Source organism: Sceloporus undulatus, chromosome 3, assembly GCF_019175285.1.
Source record: "Sceloporus undulatus isolate JIND9_A2432 ecotype Alabama chromosome 3, SceUnd_v1.1, whole genome shotgun sequence".
In the NCBI taxonomy this organism is placed as follows: domain Eukaryota; kingdom Metazoa; phylum Chordata; class Lepidosauria; order Squamata; family Phrynosomatidae; genus Sceloporus; species Sceloporus undulatus.
The window spans coordinates 56,946,749-56,966,269 of record NC_056524.1 but is presented as its reverse complement, the minus strand read 5'-3'; the positions used below and the strand labels follow the sequence as shown (position 1 = coordinate 56,966,269).

Below are 19,521 nucleotides of genomic sequence, written 5' to 3'. Positions count from 1 at the left end.
AGTCACACACTTGCTTGCCATGCTTTTAGAAGCTTACCTATAACTGCTATATGTAAATAGTCCCAACTGGACCTTTGCACAGTTAATTCATTACATATTGTCTTTAACATGCCTTTTATTTCATAGCCATGTGAAGTGGATACTGTAAGTGATGGTGGAGAACTGGGACAAAACAAAACACCACATAATGGAGGAAGCCTTGGAAAGAAGATGCGGGCCATTTCCATGACCATGAAGAAAAAGATGGGGAAAAAGTATATCAAAGCACTTTCAGGAGAGATGGTAAATACAAACTCACTTTTTTATCGTCTATGATTTATTGTGGTTTTAATGTCAGTTTTTGAACTCTGTTTTCTAAAGTATTGTGTTACTTCATAGTAACACAATACTTTAAAAGGATCAAAAGAGGCGAAGGACGTCATACACTGTGGAGATTATCACACAGAGGCTTACTGTAGTTAAAACATGGCTAAAGCGTCCCTAAAATGTGATGATGTGATCGTCAATCACGCTTGTCCCCCGTGAATAAATCGTAATGGAGGCATCTCCTTGCTTCTCTCATCAGTTGGAAGAGACCACAAGGACCATCCAGTCCAACCCCTGCTATGCAGGAACTCCCAATCAAAGCATCCCTAACAGATGGCCATCCAGCCGCTGTTTAAAGACCTCCAAGGAAAGAGACTCTACTACACTCTGAGTGTGTTTCACTGTCAAACAGCCCTTACTGTCAGGAAGTTCCTCCTAATGTTGAGTGTCATTAAAGTGTCATTAAAGTGTTTGCTCCCGTCATTAAAGGGAATTTCTGTCATTGGAGAAATGGTTGCTCTGTGAATGCTTTAATGACGGGAGAGGTGAGTGGACGCCTCCATGACGATTTAATCATGGGTGACAAACACAACTAGCTATCACACCTTTGTGGTTTTTGGATGATTTAGGGATGTTCTAGGGATGGTAAGCTTCCATGTGATAATCTTCTGTGCCAGCAAAACATCAGCAACATTGAAGTGGCATTGTCAACAAATAGGTTGGTGACATTAGAACAGTGATGGCCACATTGTGGCCTTCCAGAGGCTATTGTGCTACAACTCCCAAAAGACCTAGCCAACATGGGAATGCTAGTCATTGCAATCCAACAATACCTGGAGGACCTCACTTTGCCCACTCTCTCTGTAGAGGGACTTGTGAGGAAATGGAGACAAGAAGGATAGGAACTGAAGAAACTGCTATATCCAGACAAAGGGCAAAAGTGTTCATGGTTTTTAGAGAGTGAAACGGAAGAGAAGGAAGTAATAAGGTGTGATCCAGGGGTGCCATGATCAAGGAGGGCAGGTGAGTTAGTTGCCAATGCAACAGTGTGGTCAACTGGTCTAGACACTGACTCAGACTGACCAGTAATTTCATACAGGTGCAGTTAGTACAGTTGTTATGCAGAAGAAATGAGCAAGTCTTCTCCCCAAGAAGGGAAGCTGTTATAATTTCCCAACAAGTCTTGTGGCCTTTCTACCATGAGTTTTTATCCCCACAGCCTTAGAATCTGGAATAAAGATGCATGGTTTAGGATCAAGGTGCTGAAATATTTGGCAGTGGAGCTTATTATACTTAAAACAATGTAGGTAGATTCCTATTGAATAATACTCCAGCTCCCCAGGCTTTCAAATAAGAGATTTCTCTAGTCTGATCTGGACATCTCAGGAACTGAACTTGGAAAGTTCCCTAAGAACAAATACTGGGTTATGTCGTAGGAAATCAAAAGCTCACAGAAGATTCAGTGCATTCATGACAGCTAAAAAGTGTGTTGAGAGCCCTTCTCACAACCTCCTTGCATTCTTGGGTGCTTTAGAGATCTTTGTACATTTAGTGCTAAGATCTGATTGAAGGCTACAAATTTCTGGATTGGAGACCCTGAGAAGGATAAACCTAGAAGGGTCATTAAAGATATCCAGGACCACATTTGTATGCCACATCCTACCAGCTTTCTTCTTCAGATACACAGAACAAAAGTAAAGCATTACTGTATTTCAAAAATGGCAAGCATCTGAAACTGGTCTCAAAGAAGCTGTGCTCTTTGATCTGGAATCTCTTTTTTCTCACCTGTATTGCACATTTTATCATGTAGAGAGACAACAGATAGGATGTAATTCTTCACTAAGTTTCTTCTCAAAGGTAGATGTAAGTAATTTCAGCAATCTTTTTACTGTGAGAAAGATTTCAAAAACCACAAGTTTTCAAAGGCTATTTGCAATTTGGGACTGATCTGTGCAAAATTTTCAAAGAAAAAAACAGCATTTTTGCATAGAAAATAATATTTCAACACAGAAATATTAATTTCCTTTGAGAAAATGCTGTTTCCAGTGCTGACCACCCACATGCAAATATTGTGCAGAATAATGGCCAGACTCAACAATATAGGGTTCTTTTCCTCAAGGTTTCTCAACACTCAAAAAACATGGTATTCAGCTATGTTTTGAATATTTTTTCCATCCCCATGCAACAGCTGATTGAAATTAATCTGGGCAGAACATTATTTGCATGCCCTGGAACAGGAACCAATAGACTTTCCAGGTGGAGTGGAAAGCAAAAGGAGATGCTAGCTGTTTTCTCACTTGATGATTCTCCTCTTCTCCAAACCACCACTTTAACCCCTTTTTGTATCATAATAGTAAATATGTCTTTGGAGCTCTGCAGGAGGGCAGAAGCAGCTTAGAGGTCAGACTGGAGCAGCAGAGAAATGGACAATCCTTTGATTGCCACTTTTCTATTTACAGGATTCCTCTCCCAGGCTGCATCTGCAATGCAGAATTGATGCAGTTTGACATAGATGTGGCTGCCATGGCTCAATTTTATGGAATTCTGTGATTTCTATTTAGCCTTCTGTGTTAGAGAGTTCTGGTGCCACCGCAAAGTACAGATCCCAGGATTCCATAGGATGGAGTCCTGACAGTTACAGCAGTTTCAAACTGCATTAATTTTGCAGTGTGTCAGCAGCTCCTCTCTTCTTACATGTGCATCCATAATAATGTTGCCCTCAGTGGTGATAATAATACATATTGCACATGCTCAGCAAACACTTCTTAATATCAGAGGCAACAAGGAAGGAATGCCAGTACAAATTGCTAAGGCTTGACAGTCTGGAGAAACACCCAAGGCCTGACTATGTCACATATCTTTTCTCTCTCTCAGTAGTATCATAATTTGTCTATTTTTTTTACATGCATTGTAAAATTGATGAATTTCATTGTGTGTGACTAGTGAAGCACTTCTGACAAACAGATGTTCAGGCTGAGGCTAATTTCTGCTCTGAATTAAATGTTGAATAAGGTAGGGATGGTAGGAAAAGCAACTTTTTCAGCTTGGAGTTATGTTCAGTAAATGGATCAGTGATTTATATTGTGATTATATAAAAAAATAATTAATGACCTCAGAAGTGTAAGGCTGAGAAAAGTGAAGTGGCACAATTTGAAGAAAGTATGAAGAAGGCTGTGAAGAATTAGAAAAGGATCTCTAGGCCCTAAGAAATGGGAAACAAAGGAGCAGCTGAATGTACATTATAGCAAAAAAAAAAAAAAATGAATCTTGGGAGGGAAAATAGTCCAATTCTACTTATACATTGTTAGGTGTTGAATAAGCTATTACTGTCAAGGAAAGAAATTATGGAGTCATTGTGCATACTTTCTGTAAATGTCAGATCAGGCCACTGAAATCGTGAAAAAGCAAACAATGTTAGTGATTATTTTTCAAGGAACAGAAAATAATATATCATAATTGCCTTTATAAGCAAATGGTTCATTCATACCTCTTGTTCATAAAGAGTATGTTGGAAAAAGTGTCAAAATGTGAATATCTTCAAAGATCAAAAGAAATTCTCAGGACATAGTAAGTTTTTCATGCAAAAGAGATTTAAATGGTTAAATATGTTTATCTCTTAGAAAAGGAAGTAGCACAATGCTATGTAAGTTTAGTTAGAAATAAGTCCTGTGTTCAGCAAGGATTATCCTCAGGTGAGTATGCACTGGACAGCAGTCCTTCAGCACTTGGTGCAGAATGGGATGGTGAATTAAACAGTACTGCTTGAGACAGTTGATGCGAGACAACATTCTTGAATGCTTTTAATAATAATAATAATAATAATAATAATAATATGTTTTATTTATATACTGCTATTCCAAAGATCATAGCTGTGAACAGCAAGTAAGCTAATTAGCAAGTAAGCTAATTTGCCCCCAACAGTCTGGGTACTCATTTTAGCGACCTCTGAAGGATGCAAGCCTGAGTCGAGCTTGGGCCCTTTAGCTGGTCTTGAACTCGCAACCTTGTGGTTGTGAGTGAATGGATGCAGTACAGGCATTTAACCACTGCGCCACCAGGGCTTTTCCACAAGAAAACATTTAATTTAGAACATAAGAGAGAAAGATTTTAGTGTATGGTTGTCCTATTGCCTGCTTTGTGGATGTGTTTGAGGTTTTTAGGTTTTTTTTAAAAGCATTTCAAAATTTTGAATCTATAGCTTGAGATAGCATTTGTTTATTAGTCTACTACTTTATTCTGCTGCATGTGTAGACTAAGCAGATTATCACATGTGAAAAGAAGCATGGGTTACATGTGGTTTGCATTTGTCTCTGATGGATCTTAACACACTGCCCTGTGCCTGGACTTTAGGCAGCCTATATGCAACACAGGCTTTTCAAGAATGGGATTCTCCCATTCTTGAAAAGCTGCAGGAGAAGCCCAAATTGCATACAGGCTGCCTGCGCCTCTTTTCCCATGCGGTAATCTCCTAAATAACAAAATGGTGCAGTAATCCAGTGGTTAGAGGATTAGATTTGGGAAATCTAGATTCAAGTTGAAGACCATCCTGTTCAGAGAAGCTTTCCCAGGCATTGCATAATTGTCGCTTGCTATTTGATGTTGCTGTCTGTTTATCGAACCATTTCCTGTATTGCTATGTACTTTATATGTATTATCCTACTAGAGAGGCAGGCTAGCTCCAACAGGCCTCCCTGGAAGAAGATTAACCATCCATTATGAAGCCAAGCCCTCCCTCCAGTCCATCTGCCTTGGTCCAGGCCTTGGAGGTAGAGGAGAACTGGTGGACCTCATCCCCTTCCCCACCACTACTCTCTTCTCCTTTTGTGTCATATCTTTTTAGATTGTAAGCCTAAGGGCAGGGTACCGTCTAATTAAAAAGATTGTATGTACAGTGCTGTGTAAATTTACAGCGCTTTATAAATAAAGGATAATAATAATAATAATAATAATAATAATTAATCATAATAATAATAATAATAATAATAATGTCCCCACTGAGCCATGACACCTCACCAGGCCAGTCCTTCCATATCTACCTCACAGAGTTATGGAAAGGATGAATGAAGGCATGATAAAAATGTAGCAAACCAACTAACCAAGCTGTTTCCAATTCAGCAATGCTTTTCTCCTAAATTGGGTGCAGCCTTTCAAGGAAGACATTATCTCTTCATTGGCCTGTTATGCTGCTTTAGTATAATGCAATACTGGGGGGAAATTGCTTCTTCAGGTTCCCCTTTTTTGTTGCTTAATTGTTTAACATGCACGAAGACACAGAGTAACACATACCAATTGGCGTCACTTTAACAATATCTACCCATTTAGGGGGAAAAAACCCACAAACACATTTGTATTGCTCATATGAATGCATCAGATCAGAAAATAGCTATCCTATCCCCAGGAACATGCTGTAGGAGCCTCCAGTTCCCTATTCAAACAGCAGCTACCTTTTTTTCTTTTTTCCTACCATTGTATATGTGTGTGTGTGTGTGTGTGTATTATTCTTTTATATGCAGTTGGTTTTAATATTACTATAATTTAATTGTTTCAATATAACATTTTTCTCTGTTTTTAATTGTACTGTTTTAATCTTGTAAGCTGCTCTGAGTCTCAGTTTTGGGAAAGGGCATAATATTCCTCATAATAATAATAATAATAATAATAATAATAATAATAATAATAATAATAATAATATATAGTAAAGTACTTGTTGAGCCCAAAATTACTGGAACAGTTATAAAAATAAAAAAAGTTAATGGAGGAAAAGAATTCAAGCTTTTTGTAAAAAAAATAGTTTTATTATGTGAAAGTTTGTTGTTATTGCAATTTTCATATACATGTTTATTCTCTTGAATTCAGAAAAGATAACTGTTTGAAAACTTATACCTTTATGCAGAGCATTGGCAGAGAGGAATGTAGTATTGTTCTAAGTGCTGAGAATTGCATCTTTAGGGTCAAAATTACTCTGGTTTCAGGCAGCCTTATTCTGTCTTGTTATATTTTGACCAGGAAAAGCCCTGGCTCTGTATTTTTATTTTTATTTTTACAAAATCGCAGAAGCCTGTTGGTTTCCCTCTGCAAGGGGCATACCTCTAATTTTCTCCCTTCTTTCCTACAAGGAGAAAATCTGACACCCACCCAGGGGCATAGGACTGCAGTCCCAATGAACTTATGCTGTTCAATAGCATATGCATGAATTCTATTTCTTTAATATTTAAACTGATTTCCTCCTTCTTTCTTTTGATCTAAAGGAAGAAGAAGGAAAAGAATATACTTCTTCCAACAGAGACAGTGATCCTGGAGGAGGATTACACACAGAGAAGGTGTCTCTGAAGGCCAGTGACTCCATGGACAGCCTTTATAGTCTTAACAGTGGCCAGAGTTCATCAAGTAAGTATCTGTAGAGAAGAGAGAGAGAGAGAGAGAGTAAATGGTTAGAAAGAATAATAAATCTAGGAAGGGAATGAGATTGCTTTTGCATCCAACATTCTCTCAGCTCATCTCTATATTGCTCCCATCCCATCCAAACAGATTAACCACAGCTTAGAAACTATATATGTATGTATGTATGTATTATGACAATTTGCAAAACTCCACAGATTTTATGCTGTTATTCTGTCTAATCAGAGAATTGAGGGAATTGTGGTTCAAAAAAATAATATTTCACACTTGGACCAGCATCCTGTATAGGTCAGTGTAGGATAGTAGTTTCTCATATGGAACTATGTTACAGCTTACCATTCACCAACCCCTGAACATACTATAGAGCCACTGTAGCCTTTCCTCAATGCCATTCCATTGGTGGAGAGCAGAGGGGAAAGCCATATCAATTATTTTTATTGTTAACACACAAACTTACAAACAAACACAGATAAATATATACATAAATACATTACTTTACAATACAATACAACTTACATTTTACATAAAATAAAACTTCATAGTATCCACATTCCTAGATAATTATTGTTTTCTCCTTCACTTTTAATTCCCATTCTCTATTCATCATACTCTTCTTATTTATAGTCACCTCCTATTTTATATTGGTTTTTATTTTCTATCTCATATTTATTTATCCTTATTCTATCTACAAATCGACCCTCGTTTCTAACTCTCTCCTTTTTACTGCCTATCTTCTAAATTATTATTAGAGTGGTTTCTGGATGACTTTGAGGCTTGTGTCATCTAAATGCCCCACCTGGAAACCGATGGGAGAGATACTTATTTTGACCATCTGTTTTGCTCCTTAGAAAATGATGTAGGCATTTTGCATCTGGCTACAGGAGAGTAGCCAGACATTTCTTCAGTCATCACTGCTGCTCTTCATCAGGCACAAAATGTGGGGGGGGGGGGGAATTGCAGCAGCTTTATAGTACTGTACATATATAAATGTATGTCATTAATAGATGCTGATATAACCTACATAATCTAAATCACTGTTTGTCATGAGGAACAAATTTGGTGCCAAGCCCTTCCCAAGTAATCCCACCTCCCTCCAAGCCAGCCTGGGTGGAAGTGGAGGGACATTTTTGAAGAAGAGTTTTAATTCCAGTCATTGAACATTTCTTGAGTTTTAAATCAGATTTTATGACAAATGCAGTGTCAAATGAAATGCTTTATAACATTACATCACATAAATGGGAAATTAATAGTCACAATTCAACACCAAGTTAAGCATTCTTTGAGTGAGTTGAACTGCACCCTAAGGGCGAAACTACATATGATGCTAAATATATCATTAGGAATTACATCAGATTTTTATAATTGACTGGATAAGAAATGCAGAAGGTGATTTGCATCAGTCCGGGTTAACTCTGTCTGTAGCTGTGGTCCTGACAAGGCAAACACACACTGCATGGCTATGAAGATGGGATAGGGAAAGCTTACACTGATATGTATATGTTTACTGCTGCACAGAAGATATTTTGCCTTGGTGCCAAAATAACTTTACTGGCCTAGAATCCTGTACATCATTGCTTTGGGAATGTAGGATGATGGCATTTGCTACTCTGTCTCAAGGAGCAAAGTGTAGGATTGCAAACTCTTTTTTTTTTCCTTTCCCTTTACATTGTACATCAATAAAAAGTTTGTCCTAGGACATGTTCAACCTAATTGTCAATGCACATAAAAAGTTATGGATGAGCTACAAACTGGTGAGGGCATGCACAATGTTCAAATGGCAAGCACCAACAGAGAATCTCCTATTGTATGCTTTCACTGAGAAACTCTTATATAAGCTTTGATATTGCCATTCTGTCTAGTCAAATTGATTAATGACATTAAAGCTGCCCATTTCAGTCTTTTGAGCTAAAGCATAACTCCACTTAAAAAAAAGAATTGTTCACTGATATATCAGTTCCATTTCATGTCCTGGGTCTAGGTTAACTGTGTTTCCAAAGAGACATGGCTTCTGTCAATTCTGCCAATTTAAGAGCTCAAATGCAGAGCCATATTTTGCAGGGGCTGTTCTCTGTCAGAAATGCAGCAGTAAGCTTATACAGGAGAACTAACTTATCCTGACACGAGCTCTCTCACTCCGGGTAGTCTGGTCATTTCTTTTTTATTTTTCACTTACTTAAGATTTGAATTTCCATGAAGCATGACTCCATAGAGCCCTCACGGCAGCTCACAACATATGAAACAACAGTAAAAAAATAGGAAGTCAATACTTATTTAAATTACACACATTAATGACATACCATATAAATACAGTGTGAAGGGTTTTTTTGGCTCCTCTCTGTGCTCTTTCAGATGGCCAGCAAAAATACTTTTTATTTAAGCAGGCCTTTGGCACTTCATTTGCCGTGGCAAAATGTGCTTTTAATGAGGGATGCTGTGCTTTTATCTCTTTTTAAAATTGGTTTTTAAAAACCTTTGCACCAACCTTTTTTTTAGCTGCATGTGTATGTGCCTTCAAGTTGCCTGTTGATTTATGGTAACCCCCATGAATTTCATAGAATTTTCTTAAGCAAGGAATATTCAGAGATGTTTTTGCCAGTTCCATTTTCTGAAATACAGATTACAGCACCTGGTATTCATTGGTGACTTCCCATCCATATCAGACAGGATCTGGTAACTTGAGAGTATTTAGACTACTTTAGTTATACTTTTTAAAATTTGTTCCAAGATACCTTGGGTCCTATGTTAGAAGAAAGGTGAGACAGACATAAAATAATAATCCATATTTCACTTAACAAAGATTGTATCCACACTGCAGAAATAATCCCGGCTGACACCACTTTAACTGTCATGGTTAATGCTTTAAAATTCTGGGAATTGTAGTTTTGTGAGACATTAGCCTTCTTTGTCAGCTCTGGTGCCACAGCAAACTACAAACCTGGAATTCCATAGCATTGAACCATGGCAGTTACAGTGGTGTCAACTTGGATTATTTATGCAGAAGCAAAGCCTGTCAATGAAGCTTCTTTTTACAGTCTTTTAATGCCCCAGCCTCCTTTTCAGAATGGTCATGACCTGGCAACCATATTTATTCTTGTGCAGTTAAACAAGTGCATCAAGAGAACCATTTTCTTGTTCCATTATCTCTTTCAAGGTGCTGCAACTGTTAGCTAAAGCATATTTGAATGGAGTACTGCAGTGCTTGTTCAAATGTTCTGATGCAAGATTGTTCAGCTCTAACAAAATGACAGAAATCTTAAACCCAAAACTATGCCTCCTAGAGTGTCTGAAGCACTGCTTGCTAGTCTACTTTAAGATACATAGAGTAAAATTATATTCCATTTCCCTGAATAAAGATGAAACATTTAGCAGCAGATTATTTAAATAGTCGTTTGACAGTACCTGTTATTGCTTTTCAGATCTGAGGAAAATCTAAACTCCAGTCCACACAGCATTCTGCCAATGAAGCTTTTGATCATTTTCTAGGCATTTGTGCTCTTTGAGGATCAAATTGTCCATCTGTTAGCACATTATCTTAAGTAAGGATCATCCTGCAGCATATGTGAATTAATTACATAGGGCATGTTCCATTCAAAGTGATGTTAAATCCCATAGACTTGAATACAATGGGACTAAGACTTGGGCTGCATCACTCTGCAGAAATAATCCTATTTGACATAACTTTAACTGACATGGCTCAAAAATGTAGTTTTGAGAGATATTTAGCCTTCTCTATCAGAGTGCTCTGGTGCCACAACGAACTACAGTTTCCAGAATTGCATATCACTGAACCATGGCAGTTACTGTAGTGTCCTAGTCTTATTTCTGCAGTGCGGATGCAGCCATTCTTAGCTTTGACTGAATTCCTCCCTCCATCTCATGGAAATGGACAACAGAAGAAGTACTGTAATCATGTGTTTCCACAGATTACATGTGATGCTGTCTGTCTTCACATTGTATCCATCCTTGATGATATGTAAGACTGAGCTTTCTTATTGCTTTCAGGTGGAGTAACAAGTTGTTCAGATGGGACTAGCAACAGGGACAGCCTCAGGATTGATGATGAAGTTCCTTATACTGGACCATTCTGTGGCAGAGCCAAAGTACACACAGACTTCACACCAAGTCCTTATGACACAGACTCTCTTAAAATCAAGGTGAGTCAACTCTTGGGTTTGCTATATACATGTTTATATCTTAAAGCTTTGTGTGTCTAATCAAAAATGACACAACTAATAATCACCTGGCAGTTTGTGTCCTAGTCTCACTTTGTAGAGTGCCACCAAACATTTTGTTGTAGTGTGACATGAGTTACAATTGAGGAAGGTGGTGTGGGGAGCCGTGTTTCAGTTTTCCATATTAGCAAAGACAAGGTAATGTCTTGTGTTCATCTTTCAGCAATGTGGATTATGCTTAAGTGCTACTTCACTGCTGGCTAAAAACTCTAAAGTAATAATTTGAGCTCCAGGAGAAAAGAGGGCCCGCCTAAGTTGTCAGTTTTTACCAATGCATAACAATGATGAGCCTCTGTTAAGGTGGATGAAGGAAAAACCAATAGCTGCTCTAAAACTTCAATAATTTAAAGCAAATGTTCTGAAAAGTGGAATTACTGCTGTGAAATATTTGGATCCAGTAGTAGTTCATAGGAGGAGGATAGAATAGAATAGAATAGAATAGAACAGAATAGAATAGAAGGAGGAGGACTTAAAATAGGAGGAAGGAATATCAACAATCTAAGATATGCAAATTACACTGTAAAACTAGCAGAAAACCTCCCAGACCTGGAGCAACTACTAAGAAAGATCAAGGAAGAAAGTGCAAAGAAAGGCCTACTATTGAACATAAAGAAAACAAAAATAATGGCAATAGAGAATATTGATAAATTCAACCTAGACAATGAAGAAATAAAAATAGTAAAAGAATTCTCATACCTGAGATCAAACATTGATAGAAATGGGGATTGCAGTCAGAAAATCAGAATAAGATTAAGAATGGGGAGGGCAGCTATAAAAGAATTAGAAAAGATTCTAAAATGCAAAGATATACAACTCATCACATAGGTTAGAATCATACAAGCCACTATGTTTTCTATTACCATGTATGGATGCGAGAGCTGGGCAGTGAAGAAAGCAGATAGGAAGAAAAGAAGAGTGCTGAGGATCCCATGGATGGCCAAAAAGGCAAACAAAGAGTCCTAGAGCAGATCAAGCCAGAGATCTCCCTGGAAGCCAAGATGACAAAACTGAGGCTGTGATTCTTCAGGCACATCATGAAGAGGGAGGACTCACTGGAAAAAATAATAATGCTAGGAAAGATGGGAGGAAGTAGAAAGAGAAGAAGGCCATATGCTAGATGCATAGATGCTATTAAGGAGATCATGGGTATGAGTTTACAGAAGCTAAGCAAAGCAGTGAAGGACAAGGAGTCTTGGAGATATCTCATCCACAGGGTCACCATAGGTCAAAATCAACTCGAGGGCAGTTAACAACGTAAAATAGTTCATAATACACATCTGGTGTTATTTTGTCTTGGATGTAACAGTGTAAGTAGAAAGGCACTTCTACTATAGGGATGTGTGAATTCTCTCTCTCTCTCTCTCTCTCTCTCTCTCTCTCTCTCTTTTGCCTGCCATTCCTGCGATACTCCTTTTCATATTGTCTCTGAAGGTTTTCCCCATCCCCAAGGAGCAGAGTGGACGAGGTGGCTGTAAGCTGCAACCAGTAGGAATACAAAAGAGAACACTGGATATTTGAGCCAGTAGGGAGGAGGGAATGCCACAAAAAACTTAAATTTCCTGATTAGAACTGTAGTTATACACATTAGGCAACTCAAGAGACTTGAAAGCAGTGTATAAAGTATGCATGATGTGGACAAAGTGGATAGGCAGATTTATTTTTCTTCTGTCATAATATTAGAGCATGGGATCATGCAATGAAGGTGACTGATCCGAGACTCAGGACACAGAAAAAGAAACGCTGTACAGTAATGTGGTGTGTGTGTGTGTAAGTGAGAAATTGCCAAGGAAGTTTTGCACAATCACATTTGAGCTCAAAAGAGGAAGCCTTTCTGAAGTGGTGGAACTAGTAAAAAGGAAGTTGAAAGGGACCAATCTCTGCAATGCTTGAGGGTTGGTCAAAGTAACAATAGGAGCTAGGCTAGAACATACAAGTTCCAAAAGGTCAAAGCATAATTCACAAGCAGTATAAAGGAAGCTAGTACAGGGAAAGTTTTCTTCAGAAGAAAAGGGGTAGTACCTGGATTCAAAGAATAGGAAAGAAAACTAATATACAAAACAAAATGCATGCAGATATAAAGAGGTTTTGAAAGGATGTGACAGAACACATGAAGATCCAATGTTGACCGGTAAACTCCTGGTTTGTTGACTTTATATTAAAGAAAAAAGTCATTGCAAAGACCTCCAAATGAATCCATCCCAACTTGAAAAATGACCATATAAACTGCTAATGTGCTTTATATAAGCAAATGTCAAGTGAAGTATTGGGGCAAAATACTGTCAACCCTCCATATCCACATATTCCTTATCCACAGATTTAACCATCCATAGATTGATTGTGTGTGAGAGGGGTGTGTGTGTGTGTGTGAGAGAGAGAGAGAGAGAGCATTTATTTTGAGCTGTAGCTTCTCTGTTTCATGTTTTTGCATACCTTGGTGCTTCTTCTTCTTCTTCTTCTTCTTCTTCTTCTTCTTCTTCTTCTTCTCTCTCTCTCTCTCTCTCTCTCTCTCTCTCTCTCTCTCTTTTTTTTTTTTTTTTTTTTTTTTTTTTTTTTTTGGTTACGTCCCTGATGGATATTCTTGGATCAGATGTTCTTAAAAGGTGTTTACTCAATATAGAAAAAGAAAAAATGGGCTAGACTGACCCTCTCTGCCCACTATCCATTGCACATGAAGGCTCACCTTGCAGTGTAGAACTATAGAAAACCAGGCTTTTAAATCATGTGGAGGACTTCTGTAAATAGCAGAGGCACTCCTTTTGAAATTGCTGTGCTCAGTGTGTAGAAAGTAATAGAAGAAGTAGAGCTAGTATTTTCTAACTCCTCACATGTCTAGTAAAACACCATTTAATAATGCTCAAACAGAGCTTGACTTGATATCAAAGTCTTGTTTTGAAAGCCTTTGTTTTTCTGTACCTTGTTTGAATTACTGTAGTAATTCAGCCGAATTACTGGCAGATCTTTTGCAGTGGTTGTAGGGGGTCAGACTTCTTCTCCTGTTCCCTTATCTGTTGGAGTTCCCCGGGGCTCTGTTCTGGGTCTCCTTCTGTTTTCTCTCTACATGCTGTCCTTAGGAAAACTCATCAGCTCTTTTGGCTTTTCCTACCATCTGTATGCCGATGACACCCAGCTGTATCTTTCCGTCCCTGACCTTTCTCCAAGGCTTGAACAACAAGTTTTGTCTTGCCTCACAGCTGTCTCGCAGTGGATGCGCCATCGGCGTTTGAAGCTCAACATGTCCAAGACGGAGCTTCTTGTCTTTCCTCCTAAGCGCACCCTTCAACACTCCTTTTCTGTCTCTGTGGACAACATTTCTATTCAACCAGTCCAGCAAGCCCACAGTCTTGGTTTTATCTTTGACTCTTCTCTGTCATATATCCCTCAGATCCAGACCACAGCCAAGGCTTGTAGATTCTTTTTATACAATATTGCCAAAATCCGACCATATCTCTCCGCCTCTACTGCCAAGATCCTGGTCCATGCCCTAGTGGTCTCACGACTTGATTACTGTAATGTCCTCCTGGCTGGGCTTCCTCTTTCTCACCTCCGTCCTTTAATCTCTGTTCAGCATTCAACTGCACGCATTATCACTTCCACCCACCACTCTGACCACATCTCTCCTGTGTTGGCATCCCTTCACTGGCTCCCCCTCCCTTTCCGTATTCAGTACAAGCTCCTGCTGTTGACATTTAAAGCCCTCCATGGACTGGCCCCTCCTTACTTATCAGACCTTATTTCCCCTCACCTTCCCACCAGGGCCCTCCGTTCTGGTAGTCAAGGTCTGCTGTCTCAGCCCAGGATTTCCTCTGCCCCATCTCGGATTCGCCCCTTTTCACTCGCTGCCCCTCACTCCTGGAACCTTCTTTCCCCACAAGCAAAAGCCATCACTTCTTTAACCAGCTTCAAAACGGAGTTGAAAACCATCCTGTTCAGGCATTGCATAATTGTCGCTTACTATTTGATGTTCTTGTGGTGCCTGTTTATTGAACCATTTCCTGTATTGCTATGTATTGTATATGTATTATCCTACTTGAGAGTATGTATTTTCCCTGGAAAATGATTAACCATCCATTATGAAGCCTCGCCCTCCCTCCAGTCCATCTGCCTTGGTCCAGGCCTTGGAGGTAGAGAGGAACTGCTGGACCTCTTACCCTTTCCCTCCACCACTCCCTTCTCCTTCTGTGTCTTGTCTTTTTAGATTGTAAGCCCAAGGGCAGGGAATCGTCTAACTAAAAGATTGTATGTACAGCACTGTGTAAATTTACAGTGCTTCATAAATAAAGGTTAATAATAATAATAATAATAATAATAATAATAATAATAATTAATTCATTTCCTATGTGTCAGCAGTAGCTCTGATCTTCACCAATACCTTATAAACCTATTGAACATGCTTATCACATGAACTTTAAAACCATCTCAAGCCTCTCAGGCTGCAGCCAGGACACGAAGCAGAGGCAGGGATTACTGCATGCTCAAATCATTGCCTAATCCCTGCCTACCATCAACCTGGGTCCAAGCCAGGTCCCAGCCACACTCTGCCAGCACTTTTTAGAAGTCAGAAGCTTTCTGGCTTCTAAAAAGTTCTGGCAGAGCATGGCTGGGACCTGGGTTGATGGCAGCTAGCGATTAGACAGTGATTTAGCATGTAATAATCCCTGCCTGCATCCCATGCCCCGGCTGCAATCCAGGAGGCTTGACCCGATTTTAGGTTTATGCGATAAACTCCTAAATTATATTTTCTGTCTGAATATGTATGTATCCTGGGAGGTAGATGACACTGAAATATAATAACCATGTCAGATATCCTGATGTCATTAGTCGCTTTCAAGTTTTACTGGACTGTAGTAGGAAGCAGCTATGCTCCAGTAAGAAACTCAGCTCTCCTCAATCTGGTGACTTCCAGATGTAATGGACTACAATTCCCATAATCCCACCTGGATGGGGATTATGGGTGTTGTAATCAAGCACATCTGGTAGATACTAGGTTGAGGAAGATTGAATTGCTATATCAAGTGGGTTATGTCTGTCCAGCTTTTTAATTTTAACAAGTTTATGTGTTATAATAAGCTGAGCAGATGTTCCTACATGCATGTGGAGACTTTTATTTCCCTTTGATGCAACGTAGATCTATTTTGGAATAACCTGTGGCAATGTGGCCTTGTTACACACAAATAATCTACACTCCTTTTCTCTTCCACTTCTTCTTCCTCCTCCTCCTTCTAGAAAGGAGACATAATTGACATCATCTGTAAAACTCCAATGGGCATGTGGACGGGACTGCTGAACAACAAAGTGGGAAACTTCAAGTTCATTTATGTGGATCTTATTGAAGAGGAGAATTCTACACCCAGAAAGAGAAAGCCACATAAGAGGAGTAAAAGGGCCAAGCCTAATTCTCTGCAAGAATTCCTGGAACGACTTAATCTCCAGGTTAGTTGAAAACTGAGTATTCTTTGGTTATGCCTATTTAGCATATTTTTATTGTTCTTCTATAAAATTCGTATTTAAGCACTCTTATCTGAAATTTGGGCCATTTTGCACTGACACAGTTGGTATTTTTATATGAAATGTTTAATATAAATTTTATACATTTTTGTACACAGAATATATGTTTTTGTATTTTTATGTAAAACGTATATATTTTGTATAACACTTTTTAAAAACTGGATACTGAGTTCTAGTCACTATAAAAGAATTAGCTTGGTGTAGTGGTTTGATTATTAGACTAGGATTTTGGGACACCAGGGGGTTGAACCTCCATTCAGCCATGGGAACTCCCCCACCCCGAGTGACATTGAGCAAAGCGCACTCTCTCACCTGCAGAAGAAGCAATGGCAAAACCACTCTGAACAAATCTTGTCAAGAAAAACCCATAATAGATTCACCTTTCACTCTATATAAGTTGGAAACAGCTTGAAGGCACACAAAAGCAAACAATAAATATATGTATTGTATCACCTACATGTAGATGTCCTTTTATTGTTTATTTCCTTTGCAGGGGACCACATGAAAGCATGATATTTTTAGCTGAATTTGATAGTTTATTTGATTTCTGCATTCAAATTGCACCATGATTTATCTGACTAGCTGTCCTTCCAACCATCACCCAGTTTGGTTATGTACACAGAGTCAGTTAAGTAGCAAATAGGAGGTAAATACTAGACAAAAACTAGGGGTGGGGCAAGATAAATCCTCTGTTCACTTTTTCATACAGCCTCTTCATGTCAGCACAGGTTATCTGATCAGGCATTGGCATGTACAAGTTAGTTATTCATGTAGACTAGGTCATAAACAATAGCACAGTGTGCAGTTCAGGAAAACTGCACTATTTCTGGCATTTACATTAGTTTCTGGTAGTGAATTCAGCCGCGTCTCTAACAATGGGAAATTTGAGGATTATTCTGTGTAAAGCCCATATCTGATATCATAACAAAGCAACCACTTTGTTTATACAGATCCCATTCCAAAGCCTTCAAAGTGCTTTATACATATTTATGTTATTAGTCACCCTTGGTTTCTTAGAAGGAGAGGTGGGATATAAATTGACTAAAATGAATGAACAGATAAAAGCATTATCTTCACAGTCCTTTAAAAAAATCCTTTATGATAGTCTGTCATTTTTTTTTTGTCTGTAATATGGGGAAATAATACTAGCTTATATGAAGTCCTTGTAAAGATTGCTGAAATAATGTATGCGATGCAAGCTTTAAATGCTTGGGGAAAGCTATTATATCAAATACTAAGCTGCTATAGTTATTCTTATGGATCAGATCTGGGTCATCAAGTAGTCATGATCTAGGAACTGCAGAGTAGGCCAGGGATTGACCTAGGAACTTACTGCGTTACCTTTTAACCTGGCAGCAGCCTAACAGGCTGCAGCCAGGATGCGTCATGGAGGCAGGGATTATCGCATTGTAACTCTCTGCCAAATTGCTGGGCACCAACATCCCATGTCCCAGCCATGCTCAGAGTCTTTTAAAACTCAGGGAGCTTTTATTTTCAAAAAGAGGTTGGCTGAGCATGGCTGAGACATGGGATGCTGGCACCTGCCGATTCGGTGGCGACTTACAATGCTATAATTTCCGCTACTATGCTGTATCACAGATGTAGCCCGTTAGGCTTCTGCTGGGTTAAAAGGTAATGTGATAAGGTCCTTAAACTCCTGTGAGGACTGGGAACACTTTTCCAGTTCACTAGAATTGCTTTTTTTTGTTTTGTTTTTTAAATTTTATTTTACAGTCGACCTCCTTTCTCGCAGACCTGAGATCTGCGTTCTTGATTATTCACAGAGGGCTGACCTCCATCATCCTCAATGGGGTGCCCACCCCATGAGGGGGCACCCCATTCAAGCCTATGGTGTTTGAATGTGTGCAGAACTGTTTTTGCAGGGGAGGGGTATGGAATGGATCCACGTGCAAACGGAGAGCCGACTGTTGTTTGTTTTTTAGTTGATTCATTTATTGCCTATTACCAGATTCATAAAACTTGTTATAAACTAAATTAAAATAATTTACATCATTAAAATTATTTGTTTAGTATATATTATTGCATGAAGTCAAAGGCTTTCATGGCCAGCATCCATAGTTTTTTGTGGATTTTTCAGGCTATGTGGCTGTGTTCTGGAAGAGTTTATTTCTGACCTTTCGCCAGCATCTGTGGCTGGCATCTTCAGAGAATGCTGGCATGGAAATGAGTGGGGTATCTATATACTGAGTGACCCTTGTCACAGAATATTTATATAGAACAGGGAAGGGCAACTGTCCTGGTTTTGGGGGTTGTACCCAGCACAAAAATTATTCCTTTCTCTTTCGCTTTCATCTCTTTAGAATGCCTCCCTGGGAGGCATGGTAAGCATTGTTTACATTTTTGGCCCATTTTAGACTGAAGAAAGGACATTTTCCTAGCAGTAAATGATCCAGAAGTTGTCATCCGGCTCACTTTATGTTATCAAAAAGGCATTTTTTAGGCTTAAAATGGCCTAGGTGTATAAAATGACATTTTACACCCCCCCATTCTCCAAGGTGATGTTCAGGTGCATTTGGAGAACATTTTTGTTTACAAATAGTGTCCCCCCCAAAAAAAAAAGAACTCTGGGGACCCTAGGGCACCCAAAAGGCCCTGGGGCCACATGCAACCCATGGGCTGCACTTTCTCTATCACTGTCCTGGGGCTTTTGGAGGAATGATTTCCCTCCACTCCACTGTCCCCTTTCAAAAAGTGGCTTCTGGAAGGTCACAAAAATGACCTTAGTGCTGCCTTTGTAACCTCAGAGCAGTGCTGTGTGAATATCATCCCAGTTTCATGGACAAGATTGAGATGTTTACGTGGGATTCTTGTCAGACACCTAAGTGACATTGATACATTATTCTCACTAGTGGGTCAGCTGACCACACAGGGCAAAATAATAATAATAATAAGGCTACACCTTGTTTTTAATTCTACTTTACTTTAAAAGAAGAACTAGCAAAAAGAGCCTCTTTGAAGGTTCAGTTCAGGATGGTTCAAAAATGGCTTTCCATCTTCCACTCTCTTATTCCTATTACAGAGTTGTTGGACAAAAAGGACCATGTCACACCATTCTCCA

General features: G+C 39.0%; 1 protein-coding gene across 2 annotated transcripts in view; it reads left to right on the top strand.

The window, feature by feature from the left end:
* Window positions 1-19,521, top strand: part of SAMSN1 (SAM domain, SH3 domain and nuclear localization signals 1) — an 89,471-nt gene that overhangs the window by 50,832 nt on the left and 19,118 nt on the right. For both annotated transcript variants that reach the window (XM_042458992.1, XM_042458991.1), the window contains 4 exons: window positions 127-282; window positions 6,555-6,693; window positions 10,708-10,859; window positions 16,161-16,367. In XM_042458992.1, coding sequence (XP_042314926.1) covers window positions 127-282; window positions 6,555-6,693; window positions 10,708-10,859; window positions 16,161-16,367 — 654 coding nt within the window. The remainder of the gene's footprint in view (window positions 1-126; window positions 283-6,554; window positions 6,694-10,707; window positions 10,860-16,160; window positions 16,368-19,521) is intronic.